Source organism: Psittacula echo (genome assembly GCF_963264785.1).
Source record: "Psittacula echo genome assembly, chromosome: 4".
NCBI classification, from domain to species: Eukaryota; Metazoa; Chordata; class Aves; order Psittaciformes; family Psittacidae; genus Psittacula; species Psittacula echo.
The window spans coordinates 118132689-118155262 of record NC_137738.1 but is presented as its reverse complement, the minus strand read 5'-3'; the positions used below and the strand labels follow the sequence as shown (position 1 = coordinate 118155262).

Here is a 22574-nt window from a genome sequence, read left to right as displayed (position 1 = left end):
AATGTATCACTGTAGTTTACAGACTATATGTAACTGCTGACTTCAACGGCACTTGCCACTACCTCAGAATCACAACAAAGCTTCAGTTCACTTAATTCTGCTCTTCTGCAGAAGTATTTCTGCTGCAGTGGTACATGCACTACTGTAGTCAAAAAGGGGAGATGATAAAGCAGGTGGAAACAGGCAGCAGTGGCCCAGAGGAAAGGGGGTATGCTCCTGATTTAAGAGGGAGACCAGAGTAAGAAACAAAATGCAAGCTTTCCTAAGGATTGGGATCAGACTAACCCCCAGTGAAGTGTTCTCTTGAGCAGTACAGGACTGTTGGTCTTTTAGTATGTGGAGAAAAGACTGAAAGAAACGGAAATTAAAAGAACTAAAGATGCACTTTCAGAGAACAACAGAAGAGCAAGGAGGAAGAGTGAATTCTGTTCTTAACATTTTAACTTCTCTGCTATTCAGAAAACCCACTTCTAAGCCAGATAATAGGGCGCCTTGGAAAAAAACTACTGAAACATTCTGTACAGTATCAGAAAACTGTCCTTTAAATCAGATTAAAACCAGTATTTGTTTTGCCATAGAATCATAGAATAGTTAGGGTTGGAAAGGACCTTAAGACCATCTACTTCCAACCCCCCTGCCATGAGCAGGGACACCTCACACTAAACCATGCCACCCAAGGCCTCATCCAACCTGGCCTTGAACACCGCCAAGGATGGAGCATTCACAACCTCCCTGGGCAACCCATTCCAGTGCCTCACCACCCTCACAGTAAAGAACTTCCTCCTTATATCCAATCTAAACTTCCCCTGTTTAAGTTTGAACCCGTTACCCCTTGTCCTGTCACTACAGTCCCTGATGAAGAGACCCTCCCCAGCATCCCTGTGGGCCCCCTTCAGATACTTGGAAGGCTGCTATGAGGTCATCTAAGTCTCCTCTCTCAAAACACCACCTTTATTGCCAGGGCAATCACTGCCATCAACTCATATCCACCATGTACACTTTATGTCATGCCATGTGAAAAATAAACCCAGGGTAAGAGAACACAGAATACACTTAAAATTTATGAGCTTACTTTTGTCGCCTGTTGGATTATGCTGTCCCATACTTGATTAGGCAGCAACATGTATTTTTCTATCAGATGCTCCTGCACAGTCTGGTCTGTCTGTGCCCCAATCATGTATCCTACTGCTTCATAGAACGTATGCACCTGATTGGAACAACAACAGGAAATCCAACACGAAGGTTAAAAATGAGCAAGGAAACTTTACACTATTCTGAAGATAGAGCGAAGGCTGAAAGTGGGTTTTGCTGTCTAAATAGGTTTTCCCGCCTCTTGACTTTTAAGATCTTTCTCCGTTCTTTCCTTACTTCCATCATGCATAAACCAAACCTCCATCCCCTTCCCTTCAAATGCCATTATGTACATTCCAGAGCACTTCATTTTGCCATCATATCCTGAAGTGAGGAAGCTCAGACATATCCCACTTAAGTAATCCCAGACGCATCTATACTGTGGACTGGATTACATCACTTCTTGAAGTACTTTCATCCAGGTGCCAGATCCACTCTGCTCGAAGTACACACTATTGCGACACCTCTGTGCGTGCCACATTGTGCACTACACTCCCACTCCATGAGATGGGCCCTTCCCAGACACAGGCACTTATGGGATTGTTGCCCAAATAGCTATAGGTGTTATAGGTATTGCTCTTTTGCTCTTTCCTGAAGTAGAACCATGAGATACAGCATCTCATTTCTCTGCTAAAACATTCCAGAAATCAAAATTCCAACTAAACACACTCCAATTCTCCTTTCAAGCTTTCCAACCGAGATCTCAGTGATGCAACCTGATCATGCTATTTATACCAGAACACTGGCACTACCAAAAACCTAATGCATACAATTCAAGCCTTCAAAATCACTACTACATTTCAATATGAAGTGACTCTGATTGGTGTTTAGAATGAACCACAACGCTGAATGAAACGTACCTGCTGTGGCTGAAGGTCACAGATGATTGTATTAATATTGTTCAGGATTTCATCAATAAATGGCATCACCTCTCCCACTTGAACCTGAACAAAATGCCGGCGGCATTTCTGCGCTATCTTTATGAAGGTATCACAAGCCATGTCCTGGACACCATCGTGGGTTTCTGGATTAAAACAAGGTAGTTACTGCTTTGTACTTTGTATTTCCCCCCTATACACGTCCCTGTATAGGCACTTATTATTACTCTTTAATTAAACCCAGCTACTTACCATGCATGAACTCAAACAGCTTGTTGACGACTGTCTTCAGGAACTTCCAGTGAGCTCTCAGAAACCGTGGGTATTGACCTACTATGTACATTATGTTGGATGCAATAATGGCTTTGTTGTCTTTTCCTCGCTTTTGTTCACAGAGTCCCAAGAGATCCTACAACAAAGCACATTTCTTAGGTTCCTCTCCCAAGTTTGCCCAGTTCAATTTAAAGCACTACAAGTATAAAATCCCCCAAGAAGTTATACTAAAGGAAAGGGGTTGCCATAATCAAGGTCAAAGTCCAAATAAATAAGAATGGATAAAGACCGGGGTGAAGTTTCAGCCAAACCAGGAACACTTTAGAATGGATTCAGCTATGGAATCTCCATATTGAAATAGAACTAAGGATTTCTGCAAGGGGGACTTCCACAGCCTCACAGTATGGAATAGTGCAGTTGATATCAATACGGACTCCACATCAAATAGAAGAAATTAAAGTAAGTCTTCTGCATGAATTTGGGATATTTACCAAGAAATTAGTTTGATCATGAATATAAGGAAAACCAAGTACCAGGGTGCAAGGCCAGTTCAAAAACGTGGGTTATTTTCCTTTGTTTCACCATTTCTGTATCCTCCAAGAAAAACATTTCCTCATCAACTCCATTTCATCCCCAAAATTTCCACTGCAAAAAGACTATTTAGAATAATTCCTTGTTATGGCCAATGAATTCATCAGCCTTAAGTTCAGGATATAAGATTTCCCATTAGTTTATTCCTCTCAACTTGCTGGCCACACAAGGTATCTTGCTAAGAACACAGAGCAGTGTTTGTGTAACCTCAGCTTCTTGAGTATAAACCATCAAGTGTGACAAAGCTGCTCATTTTGCACCACAATACCTTAATTACTGTAACAAGGAATCTTTTTTCATCTTCCTCATGCATCGCACCACTGATGGAGCCTATAGCCCAGCAGAGGGTATTCAAATTCTTCCACGACCATTCTGTTCCGTTCACTTGATTGTGAAGCTTTTCAGTCATAATTCGTTCTGTGTCTGCATAATCCAGATGCGTAAGGTAAACTGGAAGACAGCAAGGTCGAATATGCACATTTTAAAGCTTCAACCTGGATCATAGCTCCACAGGCAAAGTTATGCTTGTTAAGACAACCAAATTGTTAGGCAAGGGCAATGCTTCTTGCCTGAACTCACGACCAAATGAGCTATAAAGCAGTTACAACCTGATTAAAACTATACTTTAAAGACAGACAGTAAGTTTTATTAAGAATTTACTTTTGTTCTAAGAGATCTCAGTGAAGCACCATAAACAAGTGATGTGAAGAGTCTAAAGCAATGCATGTTTCACTCTGCAACTTAACTCATTTGGCTGGTATGCTGAATTATTAACCAAAGGCATACATAGGGATGGTCTACAGGGAATACAGGATTGGCTGCCTATGGGGGCCATGTGTAAGTCTATCAATTTTCTTTCACTCCTTATTTAGGTGTCATTAAGTCTGCTGGTTGCAATCACCACCACCGCAATGGAGATGGTACTCCTGAACAAGTCTAGATGGGAAGATTCAAGTATCACAACGCAGACACTTGCATCAGCCCATAACAGGGTTAGTGTCCATAATATCATATCTGAAATTCCAGCAAGTCAAAAGCAATTTAAGGCCAGATTCAGATACAGGTTTTTACTGTGCCACAGCACACAGCTTCCACCGTATTCTTGCTTTTAAATGAGTCTGAAAGGTAATACACTATAAGCAGTAGTTAACACCAGAAATCAGACACCAACTAAATCTGCACTTCCATGTAAATCATCTGATGTCTGAAAATAGGACTAAGGCTCAGGACATAATTTCAATACAGTAAATTAAACAGTTTATAAAACAATTCTTTATGTTCCATATGAAAAGAGAGAACAATTCCCTAAAGCTGGCTGTACCTACACCTCAAGTAAAAAGTGAGAATAAGTTTCTACAAACACTTTGCATCACACAGCCTCCTAGTTCAGAAACCTCTTACTAACACCCAGTGTTCTCCCTTAAGCACATGCACTTGATAGAAGAATATTTAGTACTGAACGCCTGATGTCCTAAATACGTGACTCCCTCACTTAAGTTATCACTACAATACATAGGGACTGTGAATGCAAAGATCAGTCACAGCTGAACATGAGACTCCTAAACATAGCAGCACACTAGTATACACACACTAAATATAAAGCATACTTGCTATATTAAATGCTATAAAAATAATGGTTCTGGTGTTCTTCAGTGTGCTCACAGCTTTCCATTTTTCATTCCTACAGGAGCTATAATTAACTGCAGCTTTAGTACTGTCAAGCAAGGTCATTACAAGACCTCAGCACTAACTGGAAAAGACTCTGGAAGCTTTAGTTCAGGCTGGAATTTTGTGTTGTGTTTAAGAAAGCTATAAAAAGATGCTGAAGCACTCACAAGACCTACTGAAGGAGAAACCATTTTTGCTGAGGTGCACTTGGTCTGCACCAGACAACTACAGTAATAACCAGCAAGTCCACTGCAGAAGCATCCTTCCACTTTAACAACTTTCTGACAGAACTGAAGCTCCATTGGATCTGAAACATCCTGATAAGGAACTATCAAAAGGTGATTTAAAAGGGTAAAAGCAAGGGACAAAAATTAAACAGTGTATTACTACTTAACCGAGTTACACAACACTACATGCTTAAAGCAGAACTTCAAACCCCTCTTCTGAGTTTGTGTATTATTCCTCACTGATACCCACTTTACACCCACAGTAAATCAGACCCTAAGCTAACATTCTGTAACATGCACCTGCACAGACCTAGAGCCCAGGAACACCACGCAGGAAACTTACCCAATGTTTCTCTCATGTTTTTATACAAGTTTATGGAATCTGTATCCTTCATGAATTCTCGTACTACTTCCCCTTGATCGTTTTCCACAACTAGGACTTCCTCAGGCTTAGCCATGCGGCTCACCATTAGCAATCGAACCTGTGAGTTGCAAAGGAAAGGAAAGGTAAAATGGAATCAAATCTACCATGAAAACACACCCACAGCTCCACAGACATTGTCAGAGCACTCTGGTCAGGCTGCCTGACCCGTATAAAGGGTACATACAGCACCTCATGAGATTAGCTCCCATTAAGATTCAAGAGACCCACGTTAACTAAAGAGCTGTTAAGAACAGAGCCTGCTGATTTCTCTCTGTCCATGAACAAGCTGAGTAGGTAAAGAAAACTACCCTATGAAACACGCTTCCTAGAGCTTCAAAACAGCGCATTAGGGATCCTTCGGAAGATCATTTTCCACACACACACTTTTTTCCTCTAACATTCCAACCTTTATATGCTTACAGTTGAATACGGGTTTATTTCTCTTTTAAATTACATCTTTTATAACAAATATCTTAAACTAAACCACCACATTAATACTGACTGCTGTCATCTCCATGTATTTTTGCACATGAAATGACTAGAGTTGAACCAATTACCAGCTACTCAAAGCAAGAAGTTTTCTTGTGTCACTCCGCACATGAAGCAAAGTCTCCAGTGCAGGAACAGTACCTAAATCTTCCCAGTTCCTTTACGTTAGCATGGATTACCTTGGACAATACAGGTAAATAAAGCTGTCTCCTTGGAGGAACATCGAAGTGTTGACTTCCTGAAAGCAACGGAGAAGCGGATGTTGAGAACGGGCTTTCCCTGTAGAGCTCGGCAGCTAAATGGTTCCAATACTCCAGACAGATCTTGAAGATTTCAGTTTCTTCAACTTCTGATACCAACAACATATAATGAAGGGCCTGGAAAAGTGTGGTTGAAACATCTGATTAGTAACTTCAGCAGTTAAAACGTACTGCTTCAAGTTCAGTTATCCAGATACAGATAAAATGCCAATATGAAAGTTAGCGACAAGAAGCATAACGATTGCTGCCCCTCAGTGATACAGTTTAGCGGTGGTCTTGGCAGTCCTGGGGTAATGGTTGGACCTGATGATCTCAAAGGCCTTTTCCAACCTAGTTGATTCTATGACTTTACAGGTCAGCTCTGAGGTACAGAGCAACTCAAAACCAAAGCACCGTGTCAATTACTGTTATTTTCCAGATGTGTATCAATTCTAAATCTAAAGCAGCCTAAAGACATCTTCAAAAGTGGCAAAGCCTTGTCTGTAAACTATCAAGCTTGCAGCCTCTGGAGCTTCTGCAAGACATTTTGGTTTAGAGCCTCCAAAACCCTTCAACAGCTAGTTTCAATGACTGCTACGGTCAAAGACTGCTACTTTGGTCTGGATCCTTATACCCTGGAAGAACTCAACCATCAAAGCCATCCTGATGCCTTGCTTTCTACAGAAGTCATCTATCAGGACACTTTCAACCTCTTCACTGGTGGAACAGCCACAGCAGGCTGAGGAGGGAAGGCCACTGATGCAATTCTGACAGACTGAGGTACCAACCATAGAAATTAAGAGTTACGTAGCTCTTTGCCTAGCTTATTTTTCAGTCCCCTGGTGAAAGATATCAAAGCAACAGCCACCAGTGAACAGCACAAAACAATGAAATCTGAAGACACTTTCACTGCATAGGTACTACAGCAACTCAGAGCATTTGAGATGGTAAAGACCCGACTGACTCAGCATCTGTATCTACAGTGCCAAACAAGAGCTTCAGAATGACCACACATTAGTCTAAGACACATCATTTTTTCTTGGTAATTCCACTTGAAGTAACTTATGCAGCTTCCTCCACTTGCCTAAACACTTCCAATGAATCCATGGACCAATTGCAGATCTGCTACATCCACAGTGTAGCAATGAACAGGTTAGAATGACATGGAACTTTAAAGTAGTTGTGTAATTAGGTTCTATCACACTGGAACTTACAGAAGTGAAATTCATCGCCACTTTAGGCCAGCCTAAGAACTCAGTCAAGCATTTCACCATCCTGTGCAAGACAAAACCATCCAGAACTGAGTTTTGTAAATGTCTGTTTCAAAGAGGAATTTAACATAGCTCTGCTGGACAAGAGAAGAGGCCAATACCTAACAACTGCACTCCAGCTTACACACAATGACAAAGGACATGGAAGAGCTTCAGCCTTTTACACAGCTCTTCCTAATAAAACCTCAACATAAGTAGAAACTTTTGCTGCACTCCCCCAATTCACAGCTATTTTGAAAGCTTACTCTTTGCAAGTTCAGGAATTATCTGGGAACTGTTGACAGTTGTTCTTTTTAAATCAGTAAAGTTTAGTCCATCTTCTACGTGAGCTGCAAGTTTGATATTTGCAACCGAGTTATATTAATACACTTCTTTTGTAGAAGACCTCTAGAAGAGACATATTGAGAACACTAGCTGGAAAACAGAGTAGAACTGAGATGGACATGCTAGAGAACACCTATCTAACTGCAGGATGTACTTACCCCTCCCAGTGGACCCTGGTCTCCAGGTCTGAACAGTTGTATTGATCTTCTATCTCTGTTTCAGGGCAGTTCCTCACCCTATCGCCTCCATACCTGCACATGGCTTTGTGGCTTGGTACTGGGCACAGGAAATGGTGCTTCAAGGGGCTGTGGGGCCAGTTTCATCCCCTTGGACCTCAGCAGTGGGAGAGGGACAGCCTAATTTCCCAAAGATTAACAAAACAACTGAAACTCCCTAATTTTGTGATCCAGCCCCACTACCATATGAGGTAGTACCTTCAGTGTTTAGTAGTCACCTAGAATTTAAGCCTGTCCACCCTTCATTCCTAGCTAAATTTCCACAGATCCCAGTGGTTTTGACAGGGAAGCTGCACTTTACTGTCAAAATTGCAAAGTACGTAGCAGTCTCCAAGAAAATAAGAGAACAAGCAAAGAAGGACAACTGTAGATCTTGTTCTCAGCTGTAACAGCTGATAACTGAGGCCAGCAGGTCCTCCTCCAAGGCCAGTAATGCTACAACAAAGCACACAGAGTCACTCTGCCATTACACACCGCTTTTACTACATCGAAACAGAGCATCATCCTTGAGGATGACATTCAAAGCCTTTCAGTTAATCTTCAGGAAATGAGGCAACAAACTACACCAGGACGGAAGCACTGAACCACAGCATGTGTGTAACATAAAATGTAACTGTGCTGCTCCATACAGACTGATTGAAGTCACAGCAACACTTTCTCCAGGAGAGTTAAACAGCAAAGAAAGAATGTCAAGACCCATGGAAAAAATACATGGATTTATTTTAAAGCAGTATTTAACACTTTCAAGGAGGAACGAGTAAGAAGAGGGAGGAAGGACAGACGTATGTCTTCGGACATACAGGATCACGGGAAATAGAAAGCCACTGAAGCACATCAGGAAGCAAATCTGAAAGGCTTTTTGTATTCGTGTGATTTACTAATTATGAAGAAAACAGGATTTCTTTTCCCCCCACCCACTTTAAGTACAATGATCTAGAGATCGTGTTAGTATCACATCCTTTGAGTACGAGGACACACTTGCACATCTTTAAAGCAGATAAACTGAGCAGCGTACCTCCATTAATGTCTCCCTCAGATTTAATCTTTTCTCTATAAGTTGGCCGTGTTCTTTGAGGAACGTGCAGAGAAACAAGCTGAGATTCTGGATGAAGTTCTGTTCATCATCTTTTCCATTCGAGTATGCAAGTCGGATATTGGTATTTAAAGGAAGCATCTAATAAAAAGAATGAGCATTAAGCAAGGATTTCCCTTTTAATAAAGGCGTAGAACTGCTATATTTCAGCAAATATGTTGGTTTCTTTACAAGAAAGCTCTTCTGCTTTTCATGGTACCCCCTCTTTACAGAGCTTTACTAAAGTCTTACAGCTCCCTCATTTCATACCAAGACGGACAGGCAAGGGGAAAACGCAAACAGACACAAGAAGTTCCAATGAACTAAACCTTTATCCACCCCTTGGAACAGCAGCTGTAAACAAGGAGAGTATTTACTCTGTCAGAGACATTTCCAACTGGCTTTGGGCAGAGATGTTCCAAAAATGTGTTTGTTACCTGCCCCAGTAACATTAAGTTAGAAAACATTACATCATCATAATGTTAGAACAACATGAAATGCCTCCTCCTTAACACTTAGAAATGAACAGGGAAGGCTCTGAAGGACACTGGAGTATGTTCTTCAGTAAACTTGTAAAGATCTCTGGCACCTCTTAAGAATGCACTGGCTTTTAAATTCTATCATCATACACCTGAAACAGGTTCAACACTGTCATAAAGTAGTGAACTACACTATTGTTAATACTATTAAGCTATAGAACAGAGAGAACAAAGTTTAACACTTTGCTGCTGCCAGGTTTTGTGTGGTTTTGACTGCTTTCCACCTTCATTTTACAAAGCCAAGAGTCAAATATTTGCAATAAATGCAACAGTGTGCATCAAATCCACACACAACAACAGTCATCCTAAAACCCCGTAGGTTGCAAAACATGCAAAACACCCCAATTTAGGCCAGGTTAAACTTAATTATAAATAAAAACCCTTTAGCTCCACTTAAAGCTGAGGCAGAAAGAGAGCATTAAAAGTAGCATGCCTGTTCTAACATTGCAAACAGAGGAAAAACTAACCCCAAAACCACCAAACCTTCAACTGTCACATAAAGATGCAAATGCAATGAGGAAAGCTACAAACCCATGTACCTGAATCCGAACTGCTCAGAGGGTAATCATCAACTTATATAAAGCAGGGCTTTGTATGACAAACATGTCTATCAGTTTCAAACATGAAAGAGAAACTCACGGAAGTCAGGTCAGTTCAGGTCTTTCAAGTCTCACAGTGCACATTTTGTTGCATCTCTCTCAACTTTCCCCACCAGACACAGTCTTAGTGCTCAAAATGCCTCTTAAATTAATCAGATCAATGCAACAGAAATATAGCTGTGATCTAGAGTCAGAAAAATACACTTAACACCTTCTGACCAAGCCATAAATGTCACTGAAGAACTATATTTGTCCTATCAAGACCTCTATGATGAATATAAACGCATAAACCCAAGTAGGTTCTACAGAAATGGATTTTGTGAAATGGAAGAGCCAGGAGGTAGGTTACAAAAAGCGTTACCTGTTTTAACTGCATCATGGTCAGTGTGAAAAGCGTTACAAACTGTTCTTCATACTGGCTTACACTGACACCCGCAATCTCTGTGAGGCACTTCAAAGAGACGTTTCGAAACATGGGAACATTTAGGAACTGTTGAGAGAAGAAAAGGGTATTGTACGTGTTACACACTAAGCTGATTTCCAACTGCTATTGAATTCAAGGGCTGTCAGTTCTGGCATGAGTACCTTGTATATTAGTGTGCTGATTAACTTGGTCTCAAATATATATCCCAGAGGAATCCAGTTCAGAAATCGTAACAAAGTCTCCAAAGTTGCTTGAACTAAAGGAGCATTTTGGGAGTTTTCCTGCAAAGGGACATTAATGTTTATACCACTGTTAGGCATGATGGGGGAACCTTGAAAAAGAGCATTAAAGAAACAAGACTTACCATTACAAACTGACACAGCTGAAATATCTGAGAGAATTCATTGCACATGCTGTAAGAGATAAAAATAATTAAGCATTTCCACATTCCACAATATCTGTTTTAATCACAGTATCTGTGCTCACGGAACAGGTCCTGAAGACCTTGAAGCCTGTGCCTGCAAATTCTAGCTTGGAAATATAAGCAATGCTGAACCTAAACAGGTAGGAACAATCAGTCAACAGATGCTGCTTGCAGTAAGGTAGAAATGCACGCACAAAGGAAGTTTGTTATTACCTGACAGTACTGCTAAAGGAAGAATCAGTAACCCACTCAGCTTCCTAAATCAAATCAGACAGCTGTAGGTGTGCACTCGAAAGTGACAGCAACTATTCAGCAGCAAGCACAAAGTCTGCCCTACTTATTAAGATGTAAATATAGATACTTGCCTGTCTTTCAAATGCTTAGCTTTCACTTGAGTAATCTGGCCACTGGAGAAATCAAACACTTCTTCACTCAATAGCTTAAGGATCACCATATTGTTCTGACAAAGGCTTTCACTAGTCCTGCTTGCTCCCACAATATCACTTATAAAAGTTGGCCAGTGCTTTGGCCATTCCTGTTTCAGTATCTGTAAAGCGAAGCATCCTGGTGTTAGATACACATGCAAAACCAAAGACTGTGACAGTATTTAGAACTTCATGAGCTCTACCTTACCTGAACAAGAATCATATTCAATTTCCCAATATACACTTTCTCTTTCTGGAGAAGAGAAGAGAAGAGTCAGGTTGTGCATAATATTCCCCTCCCTCTTCCTCCCCTGAAGAGAACTCACTTACTTCTACACACGTTGGGTCAGACGAGGTCTTGATAATTAGGCCAACAACGTATTTTTTAATGCCTGCAGAAGAGTTAGGAATTTATTATCATCTCTGCCACACATCATGAATAGTCATGAGTATTTGTGGATTCAGATTGTTCACATGGTTTTAAAAAGAAACACTGCCAAGGAACGTACGTGCAATTCTTAGTGAGCATCCCTCTTGACTTTAGTGCTAGATGGAAAAATCCACCTCTGTATCTATTCTGCAAGAGCATCATTTCAAATGTACAAAATGGCTTTAAGGTGAAGCTATTTCAGTGAAACAAAAGGAAAACAGACTAAGGGTGAGAGTGTACTTGCAGTAATTTGCAACAGATCAATGTATCAGTTTCCTAAAGGCTGCAAGAAATTGAGGAACATTGCATTGGTCGGACTGCACAATACTTTATTAGGCTGAAGATGGAATTCAGCGCTGCCCAGACACTGAAATATGTTGCAATAGGTACTTACAAACGCTACTGTAGAGCTCCTTCAGAGAAACGTGTTTCTACCCATCATGCGTTTTCAGACCATACCTAACAACTCCAACTTGGCAGATACGCTCTTACTGCCTCAGCCAAGTGTTTACAAAGGAAGACAAAATACAAACTGGAGTCCATGGATAGAAATAGAAAGGGAACTCCAAGATTAAACAGAGCTTTTTAAGCATGACTCCAGCTTTAATGCCAAGTTAGCCAGAACTGCACAGAAAGCTTTGATAACATCACCTTGACTGCATACGAAAGTCCAGAGATGCTCCAGGTGATCCATTTTAAACACAGCATTTCAAAGTGAAACACTGTGCCAGGGCTTAGGGAAGTTTTCCTTGCATCACCTTACAAGAACGAAACTGAAACTTCACTCACCAATGCAGCACAATGCACTTGGGATTTGAACTATTGTGCTTTTACAGCACCCGTGGATGCTACAGATTACAAAGCTCTTGATGAATTCTGGTTTATTGATTTCATTTTTGCTTAAAGTGACCATGTGTTAACTGGGGGGCACAGACTGTATTTAAATCAATTGTGTTTCTGCTACAAATGTTTTTAAAGGACTTTTCAGCTCCACCACAGGGGAAAAAAAACCCCAAAAAAACTCATAGCAAAACACTGTAGCAAGCTGTACTGCTTAACGTTTTGTTTTGTCGTCTAATCCTCAGCTCCCTCCTCACCATTCACTAAAGACAAGCAAACAATGGCTTTCCAAGTGACTTTTCAACACAATATCTGTATCTAAAGCCATTCTGTACAAAACCATCTGACTCCAAGAAGAGGCATGCACAGAGAATCTGGAGTGATGAATTAGGTGAACATAACTAATACTTCCACTTAAACACAGCTTTGACTGGATGATCGACCTGAGCACAGCAGGGATTAAATGCTTCTAACAAGGCAAGTGTTTTCTTGTCACAGGGAAGTGTTACAATAGCTGAAGGTTTTGCTATTCAAATCCATGAACCCAAAACCTGGTTTCAATCAGTTCTTCAACAAAGACAATCACCTGACTCATGCAGACAGAAGCATATGTTGAAGGCTTAGAGCAAGTTGTCACTTCACTGAGGAGGATGCCCCAGGTTGAAGGCTTTTGTTTTCCCATAGCCGCTATTCTATATTTTAAGACATTTCTAAGGTTTTACCAGAATTAGTCTTGAGGTTTTTTGCACTTCAAGCCTGAACAACAGAATTAACTGTATGGTAACTGCATTCTCATGAAACCCCAGAAAAACAGGTCTAGACTTTGAGCCATTAGATACAGGGGCTGCTCTACAGGCAGTTCTGATAAATTAAACTATTCATCATTATCAACTGTGATCAATCCCTACTGCTTCAGAAGAGCGGTCATTAACAAAGTAAATATCACTGTCAGTCACTGGGTAAGAGCTCTTACCGAGCACTAGCATTAGGCTGACATCACAGGCCTGGCCTACTATTTTAAAGCTAAAAAACCCACACTCTTGCTGAAGCATTACAGTCATTCACAAATGAAACATGAAAGCCCCCAAAATAGTATGGAAATCGGTTTGCAGTGCCAGAAACTCAACTATTGTAACTGTCTGCCAAACCACTAAGGGAAACCTACTGTTGCAACTCTGCATTTCCAAATGGAATTAGAAAGTGAGTCTTGTTCTTATTAGACTCCAAAGCTACATATTTTCCATCCTGCTGCATCAGTAGTACTATGTAGTTTGGTTACAACTTCAATGTTGTGCTACCAGCAATCTCGCAGATAAAACAAGTTCCTCTGCTCCAAAGTTTCTCCATTGAGGGGAAAAAAACCCATAAAACTTAATTACTATTAAAATAATTGTCGAAAGACAACCTAAGAAGTTTGCTCCTTTCTACACACACACACTGCAGGCATTGAAGGTCTTCCATTCAGTGAAAAAAGTCATATTCTTAAGCCCTGAAAAGCAGCAGCTCTCCAATTCTCAATGCTTTCAGCTTAAATGGCATTTTCTACCTGAAACAACTGCAGAATCATGGGGTTTATATATTTAACAGCTCACTCCTGGTGGCCCTGCTTTGGTGGGGGGGTTGAACTAGATGATCTCCACAAGTCCCTTCCAACCTTACTCATTCTGTGATTTTATTCCACAGGAGAGAATTCCCAGTAGAACATATTTCAGTTTTGCACAGAACACGTCCAAGAGACTGTTCAAGGGTTGTAGTCCATTGGATTTACTAAAAATCACTGTTTCAACTTAAAGGAAGTGTTATTATAAGGAGGCAGCACAGGGCATGCACAAGCCACACAACCACTGCCCAGAAGGTCTCCTTCAACCACAGGAGCAGCTGAACAAGTCTCGAAGATGGCAACAACACAACTGTCAAGTTCAGACCCTTCACTGAGACAAATGGGAAGAGACAGACCTTCCAACAGAACAAAAGTAAAACCTAACACCACCACCCGGGACACGCAGCATTCTTCAAGGACCATCCAACGTTACAACTACATTGATCTCATGGCAACCTGTGACCAAAGGGAGGCAGATCCTGTTTTCCATTGAGACAGCACTGACAGTCCTAATACATGCTCAGGAACTTGTTCAGTCTGATCTAGCAGAAAAACAGTTCCCATAAAGGTCAGTCATTCTAAAACTGTTTTGCAATGATCTCCTGCCAGCTCAGCTCCCCAAACCAATTCAAAGGGCCAGAGAAGCACCAGTACTAGCTCTAAGACATCACAAAGCGCTCGGGTGAGGAACACTCTCATCCACAGCAGTTTAACAATAGATCAGCCCAGCTGCAACATCAAAATATGTTCCCATTATCAGAAATGATGGCCATCATCACTGTTAGAAGGCCTGGACAAGCATCACTTATCTGGATGAGCATTAGATATTGTAGTCCTGTGAAAGCTGCTCCGCTACAGAGGCAAACATAAGTAACAAACACTTTCTAAAGGGAAAGTGTTTTCACAAGTGACCCAAGCTATGCAATAGTTGGAGCTGAACTGGGACACTGAGGAACATCACATTATGCAAACCCAGTAAATTCTGCAGTCTAAACTTGAACAGTGTGAAATACCTGGGAGTTTAATCTCTGAACATGCTTTTAGAAGCAAGTGCATCCCATCAACTGTTTAACCTGAGCTCCTATCGTGACCAAACACGGCATGTTACCATGAATGCACAGTCAGTAAGCAGACAAAAGCACTCCTTGCACTTAAGACATACAAGCACATTCCTTTATGCAGTTAGAGCACAAGCATCCAGGAAGCGCTGAAAACTATTCTAGCTGGTGCTGCAGATGCAAGTTTACACTAATGCACTAAAATCAAGAAATTCTCTGCTTACATCAAAGAATAAGAGGCATAAATAAAGCAGGCAGACAATGTAACTCAGCCAATTAACATTAGTTTGCAACCAAAATTCGGATGTCAAACCCTAAAGCTGAGTTGTCCCCTCCAGGGATGGTTGTATGCATACACACCTATACTGAACTGTTTTAGTCCCAAAATCCATTCTTATTTTTAGTCTTAAGAAACAGTGCTTTCCCATATTGTCCTAAAAATCATCTGTTCCCATTAGTGAACCCCGTTCATTATGTGTTTCCTTTTTCAATAGAATAGGATGTTATCATGAAAATCCTTATAAAGGGCACAGAGCTTGTCTTACACACGTAAGTGCCACGCAGTTCACAGAATAGTTAGGGTTGGAAAGGACCTTAAGATCATTCAGCTTCAAACCCTCACTTGCCATGGGCAGGGACACCTCACACTAAACCATGTCACCAAGGCTCTGTTCAACCTGGCCTTGAACACTGCCAGGGATGGAGCATTCACAACCTCCCTGGGCAACCCATTCCAGTGCCTCACCACCCTCACTGTAAAGAATTTCTTCCTTAGATCCAATCTAAACTTCCCCTGTTTAAGTTTTAACCCACTACCCCCTTGTCCTATCACTACAGTCACTAATGAAGAGTCCCTCCCCAGCATCCTTACAGGCCCCCTTCAGATACTGGAATTCATTCCCCCTTCATTACACAGAATCAAAACCCATCTCTTCCTGAAGCAGGCCAGAAATTTCCATTAAAATATCTCATCATTCCACACTCGTTACAGCAGCCTAAACTGCATCAAAAGCTTTACACTCAACTCCAGAGCCTTCCTGTGAGCCACTAAACCACGTCTCTCTGAATACTTCACTTTGAGGGAAGTTGTACAAGCAATTCAGGTTTCATAATGAAGAAATGCTTATCCATTCCAGCTCGAAACACTCCAGACAAGCTCACTCTGTTCACAGGAACTGAATTTCATTATCCATTGCAGGATTAATGACACGTATCACTGAACTGAAGACCAACAAGCCCTTATTTCGAAGCCCTTATTTCTAGCCAGGTTTTCACACTGTAAGATAGAATCCTTCCGAGACCATAGCACTTTAATCAAATTACATCCTTTGTAAGTATTATTAAACAATCAACTCTACAGAATATGACAGTTTAAAGCAATTTAGTATCACCTCTATAAACTGCAAACTTTGATTGACAATGGTAGTACAATACTCTGGAAATAAGCCAAGTTCACTAGGAGATGTTTTGGAATATGCCACCCACCTTTCACTAAAGAGCAGCCTCAGTAAGGTCTGAATGAAAACCACATTACACCATTTGTACATGTGTAAGCAAACCAAAACATTCTCTTTGGGACTAAATGCATTATAAAGAACAAGTCTAATCCATTGCTATGGTCTATGGCTAAACATGTCTCAAGGCTGAATATGCAGGCCAGGCACCAGATCCAATCTCATCTTACTAGTTCTGTGCCCCATAAACTCCACTCCTGTCTAGATAACCCACTGGTTCAAACTATGAACTCCAAAACCAAGAAAAAGCAGACTCATCATTATGTATTTCCAAAAAAGTAAATCTATTGTTTTGCCCAATTCCCACTTCAGAACTATGGCAGGATACAGACAAGCTCTCCAAATGTGCTTACAATCCTCAACCTTCAAAATCAGTGACACCTGAGGAACAGAAAAACTTTCTACGAGCATCCTGGGTTCAGCTATAATAGTCATTTTTCTCCTTCCTGGTAGCTGGTGCAGTGCTGTGTCTCGGCTTTAGTCTGAAGACAGTGTTGATAACACATCGATGGTTTAGTTATTGTTAAGTAATGCTTACCCCGATCAAGGACTTTCAGTCTCTCATGCTCTACCAGCAAGGAGGAGCACGACAAGCTGGGAGGAAGCAGACACAGGACACCTGACCCAAACTAGCCAAAGGGGTATTCCATACCACAGCACATCATGCCCAGTATATAAATGGGGGGGAAGTCACCCAGAAGGCCCAAATCACTGCTCAGGTTGGGCTGTTTATCAGTCAGCAGGTGGTGAGCAATTGTATTGTGCATGACTTGTGTTTATTGGCATTTTTTTGCTTTCCCTTTCAGTTTTATATTCTCCCCCCTTGTTATTTCCCTTATCATTATTATCATCAGTGGTAGCTGTTTTGCATTATACAGTTACTGGACTGTTCTTATCTCAACCCATGGGGTTCATATTCTTTCCATTCTCCTCCCCCTCCCACCCAGAGTGAGTGAGCATGGTGCCGCGTTACCAGCTGGGCTTACACCCTGATTACAAGGCAAAAGGTACCATGGCCAGAAGAGTTCAACTAAGAGCTATTATAAAATAAGAGCAAACTTAAGAATGGAGTTCCAAGGCTAAAGAATGCCTTTTCCTACTTGCATTTGGAATTTGGAAGCTAAAACCTCCCAGGCATTCTGACTGCAGCAGTAACAAAGCCCTGGCTAACCTCAAGACCCAACAAGTCATTCTGATGAACAACTGGAGGTACAGCTAGGAAAAGACACACAATTAAAAGGTTACAGTTCAGGCTCTGTAATTAACGACAGTTTTGGAAACAACCTCCCTGAAAATTCTGGGAGAAATACAACTTTTCCATTCACTGACAGCTCAATTCAGGCCGCTCTTCACCTCAACTCTTAAGTGCTGCTATTGCTACAAAGAGAGAATAGTATTGTCTCATAAATGGATTTAGCTTCATCTTAACCAAACATAAGATCTGCCAGCCGTATTTACTACACAAATCAAATTGGGTATGTTAAGTCTTCTAAAGTAAGATATAAGATAAAATTAACTGATTTATAACCTGCAGGAATTGTCACTAAGCACTCCTTTGTTACACTGAGTTTGTTTCCTGCACCCGTATTTTACTAGTTACTCCAAACCGGAAAATCCTGTCAACTAAAGGAACAACTGGAGCCAGGGTGAAAAACCCCCTCAATTTAACCAGTTTTCTTATCTCCCAGGTAATCAAAGCACCTGAACGAGCTCTGGAGCAGTTCTTTTGTACCAGCCAGCACCATCAGCCAAAAAAATAGAACACCAACTACCACCACAGGGCAAATGAAACTGCATGAGAGAGGGAACATTGATTCTGCCTTCTAAACCACTGAGGTCAAGATGCCATGGTAGCTAAATATGTTTAGTTCCTCTTCTACTGATGTACAGGAGAAACCAGACAAGTAAAGCCAACTAACCCAGTTCCGCTAAAATACAAAGTCATTTCACAAATACCAATTTAGCTCTGTGAAAGGGAAAAATACTTTATAAGGTTGAACTAAAGACACACATTATAGAATTGCAGAATGGTTTGGGCTGGAAAGGACCTTAAGATCACCCCGTTCCAACCCTCTGCCGTGGGCAGGGATGCCTCACACTAGACCATGTTGCCCAAGGCTCTGTCCAGCCTGGCCTTGAACAGTGCCAGGGATGGAGCTTTAACCACTTCTTTGGGCAGCCTGTTCCAGTGCCTCAGCACCCTCACAGTCAAGAACTTTCTTCTTATTCCTTAGGATAAAGGATTCCCCCTCCCCAAAATCTTCAGAAAAAGTACAAAAGTCAGGAAAAAAAATAATAAGAATACTTAAAACTGACTGCATAGCTACTGACAGTAGCTTTATTTTGTATTGCAATGTACTGAGCTACAGACACTGTGTCTTCTCAACTGACAGGAACAAGTCAAACAGCGCTATCATGACTGCAAACAGCAAAGTAACAAATCTAAAGCACCAACTCAAATATATCAGTTCCACAATTCATTGAAGTCAATATCCAATATTATCTTGGCATCTTGAGACTAAATGAGGTAGCATGATACAAAACACAGCTAACCACTTCACCCTACCACCATGGTTTCTCATCTATTCCATGCATTTAGAGTGTGCCTTTTTAAGACTTAGAATTACTGAGTTACATTCTGTATTTGGCACTGTATTTGGTTCAGATCCAAGCTATCAAGCAAGTCTAACTCAGTATCATCTCCTATTCTACATCTCTCTTCACCAATGGGCAGTAGTAAGCTGCGTAACTGCTGCAAACTGCCGACTCTTTACTTTCTTCCTGCTCTGCTGACACAGCCAAAAACATTAGGAGAACAACTTCCAAACGCTGAAACTGAGTGCTCATATAATAAGATACAAGTTGAGATACTCTACAGGCACACAGAAAACTGAACTTCAGGGTGCTCCCTTGATTTCTCAGAAGGACATAGTTGTGCCTGAGCCTCAGTTGAATCTGTTTCCTAGAAACCTACAAGTGTGTTTACAAGAGCAAAATGAATGTGAAACCTTACTTTCACTTTCAGAGAGAACTCTGCTTTATCTGTCAACCTATAGTTGGAAGAGATGGGGGAGGGAAGGTGAGAATGACCACAGAAATGTGGAAGTCTCCCTCAACACGCTTTCTTCCATCAACACTTACATTCTAATCAATATAGTTTCAGAACCAAAGCACTGAGTAAAAATATAAAACGCATCTAAACACTGTTAATGTAAACTCACAGCGTAACTCATCAAACTGTATTGACTTTAATGAGTTCCAAGACCAGCATTCAGTATAAAGTCAAGTATGGAACAACATTCAATGTCAAAAATTGACAGTAGCTGTACTTCATATTTTGAAGTCCAAGCGACAATGGCTTGACAGAAAACTACATGAACAAGCACTAATCCTGTACCATCGAGGTACCTCCATTTACCACAGGTAACATCTAAAACTCAGCAGACACTGCAAGCTGGGAGAGCGAAAAAATTGAAATACATTAAAAAGTACAGGATTTATGTTAAGACTCTTCCAGCCTCTGCAATGAAAGAAGACCGGAGACTTTTTTCTACACCGTGCTGCGAATTACAGTAATGTAGCTGCACATACACTTACATGAATTAAAGCAGACTTTATAGTATTTCACTGCCTAGAAGAATGAATTACCATTAGTAGGTAAGACTATGCATTTACTTAGTGTTTCTGTCTTAAAAGAATCACAACAGTTTACAATCTCAAAGTTACATAAATCTACACAATGCTACCAGATGGACCATGTAGCCTACCAGAAACATGACAGGATACTGGATGGGGCTGTGTGCACTCCTCTGCCAACTACAGAGAGCCAAAACCTTCACCTCAAGGCCAGGAGCTGACCTCAGAAGCTGCTTATAGTTAGAACTCTTCAGATAAGTCAGTACAACACCCAAGCAATGACATTTCAAAACTATCAGTCACACCTTTTACCTTCACAGAGTTTCAGGTGCTCACCACCCCACCTGGACCACAGTCACAAAAGGGAAAGCTATGGCTGCATCATCCAGAAAAGCACAGATGGTCTTACTACATGACAAAAAGTTACTAGCCTAATTGGATTTGAAGCTAAAAACGAATTCACTGGGGACTGACAGTCTAAATCTCAGTTAATACACAAACAGGAAAAGACAAAAATCCCTCCCTACCTTCACACTGGTTCCTTGGTAGTATCTTCCATCTTGTTTTTATCACATTTTCCAAGATTTGCAGTCCATAATACTGAAATTGGAGAAGAACAGAATGTGAGTACAATTACTGTAGGACTACCTAACTTTCAGGACTCTCATTCAATCAGACATTCACACTTAACATCTACGACTTCAAGTTTATTAAGCTAACAATTTTATTAAATATACATATATATGTCTATTCACCCATTTACTGAGGTTTCATGCATTTTTCTTTCTTGCTTTATTCTTCACTACTCTAAGTCCTGCTGTTTGATCATGCTCACACCAGGAGGGGAGGGGGGGGAAATAACACTAACGAAAAGCCCTCACTCTGGCAGACAATTTTGGCTAGCTGGAGAAGTAGCAGCCAGGTATGAGTTTCTATCATAAATGACTGCTCATATGTTCAGGTATTAACACAACCAGGCTCCTAAAAGATTTAGCAGCTTGGATGGTCTCAAGCTTCCTATCGTTCTTCTAAGAGCTGGAAAAAAAAAGAGGTCTTGTCTTAGCATCACATGTCCTGACACTGGCACTTCCTAAAGAAGGACTTCCCAAACTTCCCTGGAGTGTTACTTTAGGAACAGCAAGACAACCCACAAGGTTTATTTAATTTCAATACCCACCCCAATATGGCAGCTATTTCTACTATTTAAAGATGAACTTTTGTGCTCAGTCAAAGAATAACAGAAATGTGAATAAACTCTCGGAAATCCTTTTACCTTTCAGGAATTCCTTCCTATGTTCTTACCCAAAACCATTAGGTTTGCAAAGTAATCGGTAAGGCCACAGTCCCTCTGCCCATTTGTCCCTACTGCCAACTCACAGTAACAGGGAAAGAAGTTTGTGGTACCATGATGGAAGAACTTTAATATGTAAAACCCCATTAGCATGAATAGACAGGAGAGAAAAGGGGACGAGGAGGTTTGTTGTTATTTTATCTGCAGTGGATTAGGAAGAAAAAAAAAAAATCATCATCACAACAATGCCTGAAAGGTAAAACTCAAGTTTTCACAGTTCAAAGTTTGGCTGAGAATAAGAGTTCCTCTTTAAAACGGTTAGTTGTTATACAAAGTAGGATCAAGAGCATTTCAACCAAAGGGATCACAAACACTTCAGTTTCATTAAAAAACACAGCGTCGACTGTCCCAAACTACATTGTATTAAAATATCACTTTTGCTGTTCTCATCTTAATACAACCTACATCCCTTTGCTTCTCCATCCGACCAGGTTTCTACAAGCTTCACGTATACCTCCTGCATTTGCATTCTGTCATCTTCCAAAACTCTTGGGTACCAAGAAAAAGTATGCGTTAACAAACTAGTAATGGTTATTTTTCTTCTGCACAGTCAGCAGCAAAAGTTTATCAATGACATTTTGAATCTGTGAATTTACTTAATTACTTAACATAAAAACCTAAATGAAATCAAGGGATGTTCATAGAAGGAAATGTATGGAGACATTCTTCAGTAAAATGCTTCACTTCACGGGAAGTGATTTCAGACACTGCTACAGATTCACAGACACCATCTGCAACTGATCAGGCTCACAAAACATCCTTACAAAAGCTTCTAACAATGTTGAAAATACACACATTGGTATCAGACAGTGCTAACATTCCTGAAGCAGATCTAAACACCAGTTAAATGTCTAGATTCTACAGGCACCTGCATCACTTGTCCTTTCAGGTAACAGCTAACCACAGATGTT

At 40.8% G+C, this 22574-nt stretch overlaps 1 protein-coding gene across 2 annotated transcripts in view; it reads right to left on the bottom strand.

Annotated features, from left to right (window-relative positions):
- The window catches only part of XPO1 (exportin 1), a 40432-nt gene that overhangs the window by 7246 nt on the left and 10612 nt on the right, over nt 1-22574 (bottom strand). For both annotated transcript variants that reach the window (XM_080615162.1, XM_080615163.1), the window contains exons 5-18: nt 20840-20912; nt 11565-11626; nt 11443-11487; nt 11175-11356; nt 10750-10798; nt 10547-10666; nt 10323-10451; nt 8767-8925; nt 5861-6058; nt 5112-5250; nt 3142-3323; nt 2262-2418; nt 1992-2155; nt 1073-1207 (exon numbers count right to left, since the gene is read on the bottom strand). In XM_080615162.1, coding sequence (XP_080471288.1) covers nt 1073-1207; nt 1992-2155; nt 2262-2418; nt 3142-3323; nt 5112-5250; nt 5861-6058; nt 8767-8925; nt 10323-10451; nt 10547-10666; nt 10750-10798; nt 11175-11356; nt 11443-11487; nt 11565-11626; nt 20840-20912 — 1794 coding nt within the window. The remainder of the gene's footprint in view (nt 1-1072; nt 1208-1991; nt 2156-2261; nt 2419-3141; nt 3324-5111; nt 5251-5860; nt 6059-8766; nt 8926-10322; nt 10452-10546; nt 10667-10749; nt 10799-11174; nt 11357-11442; nt 11488-11564; nt 11627-20839; nt 20913-22574) is intronic.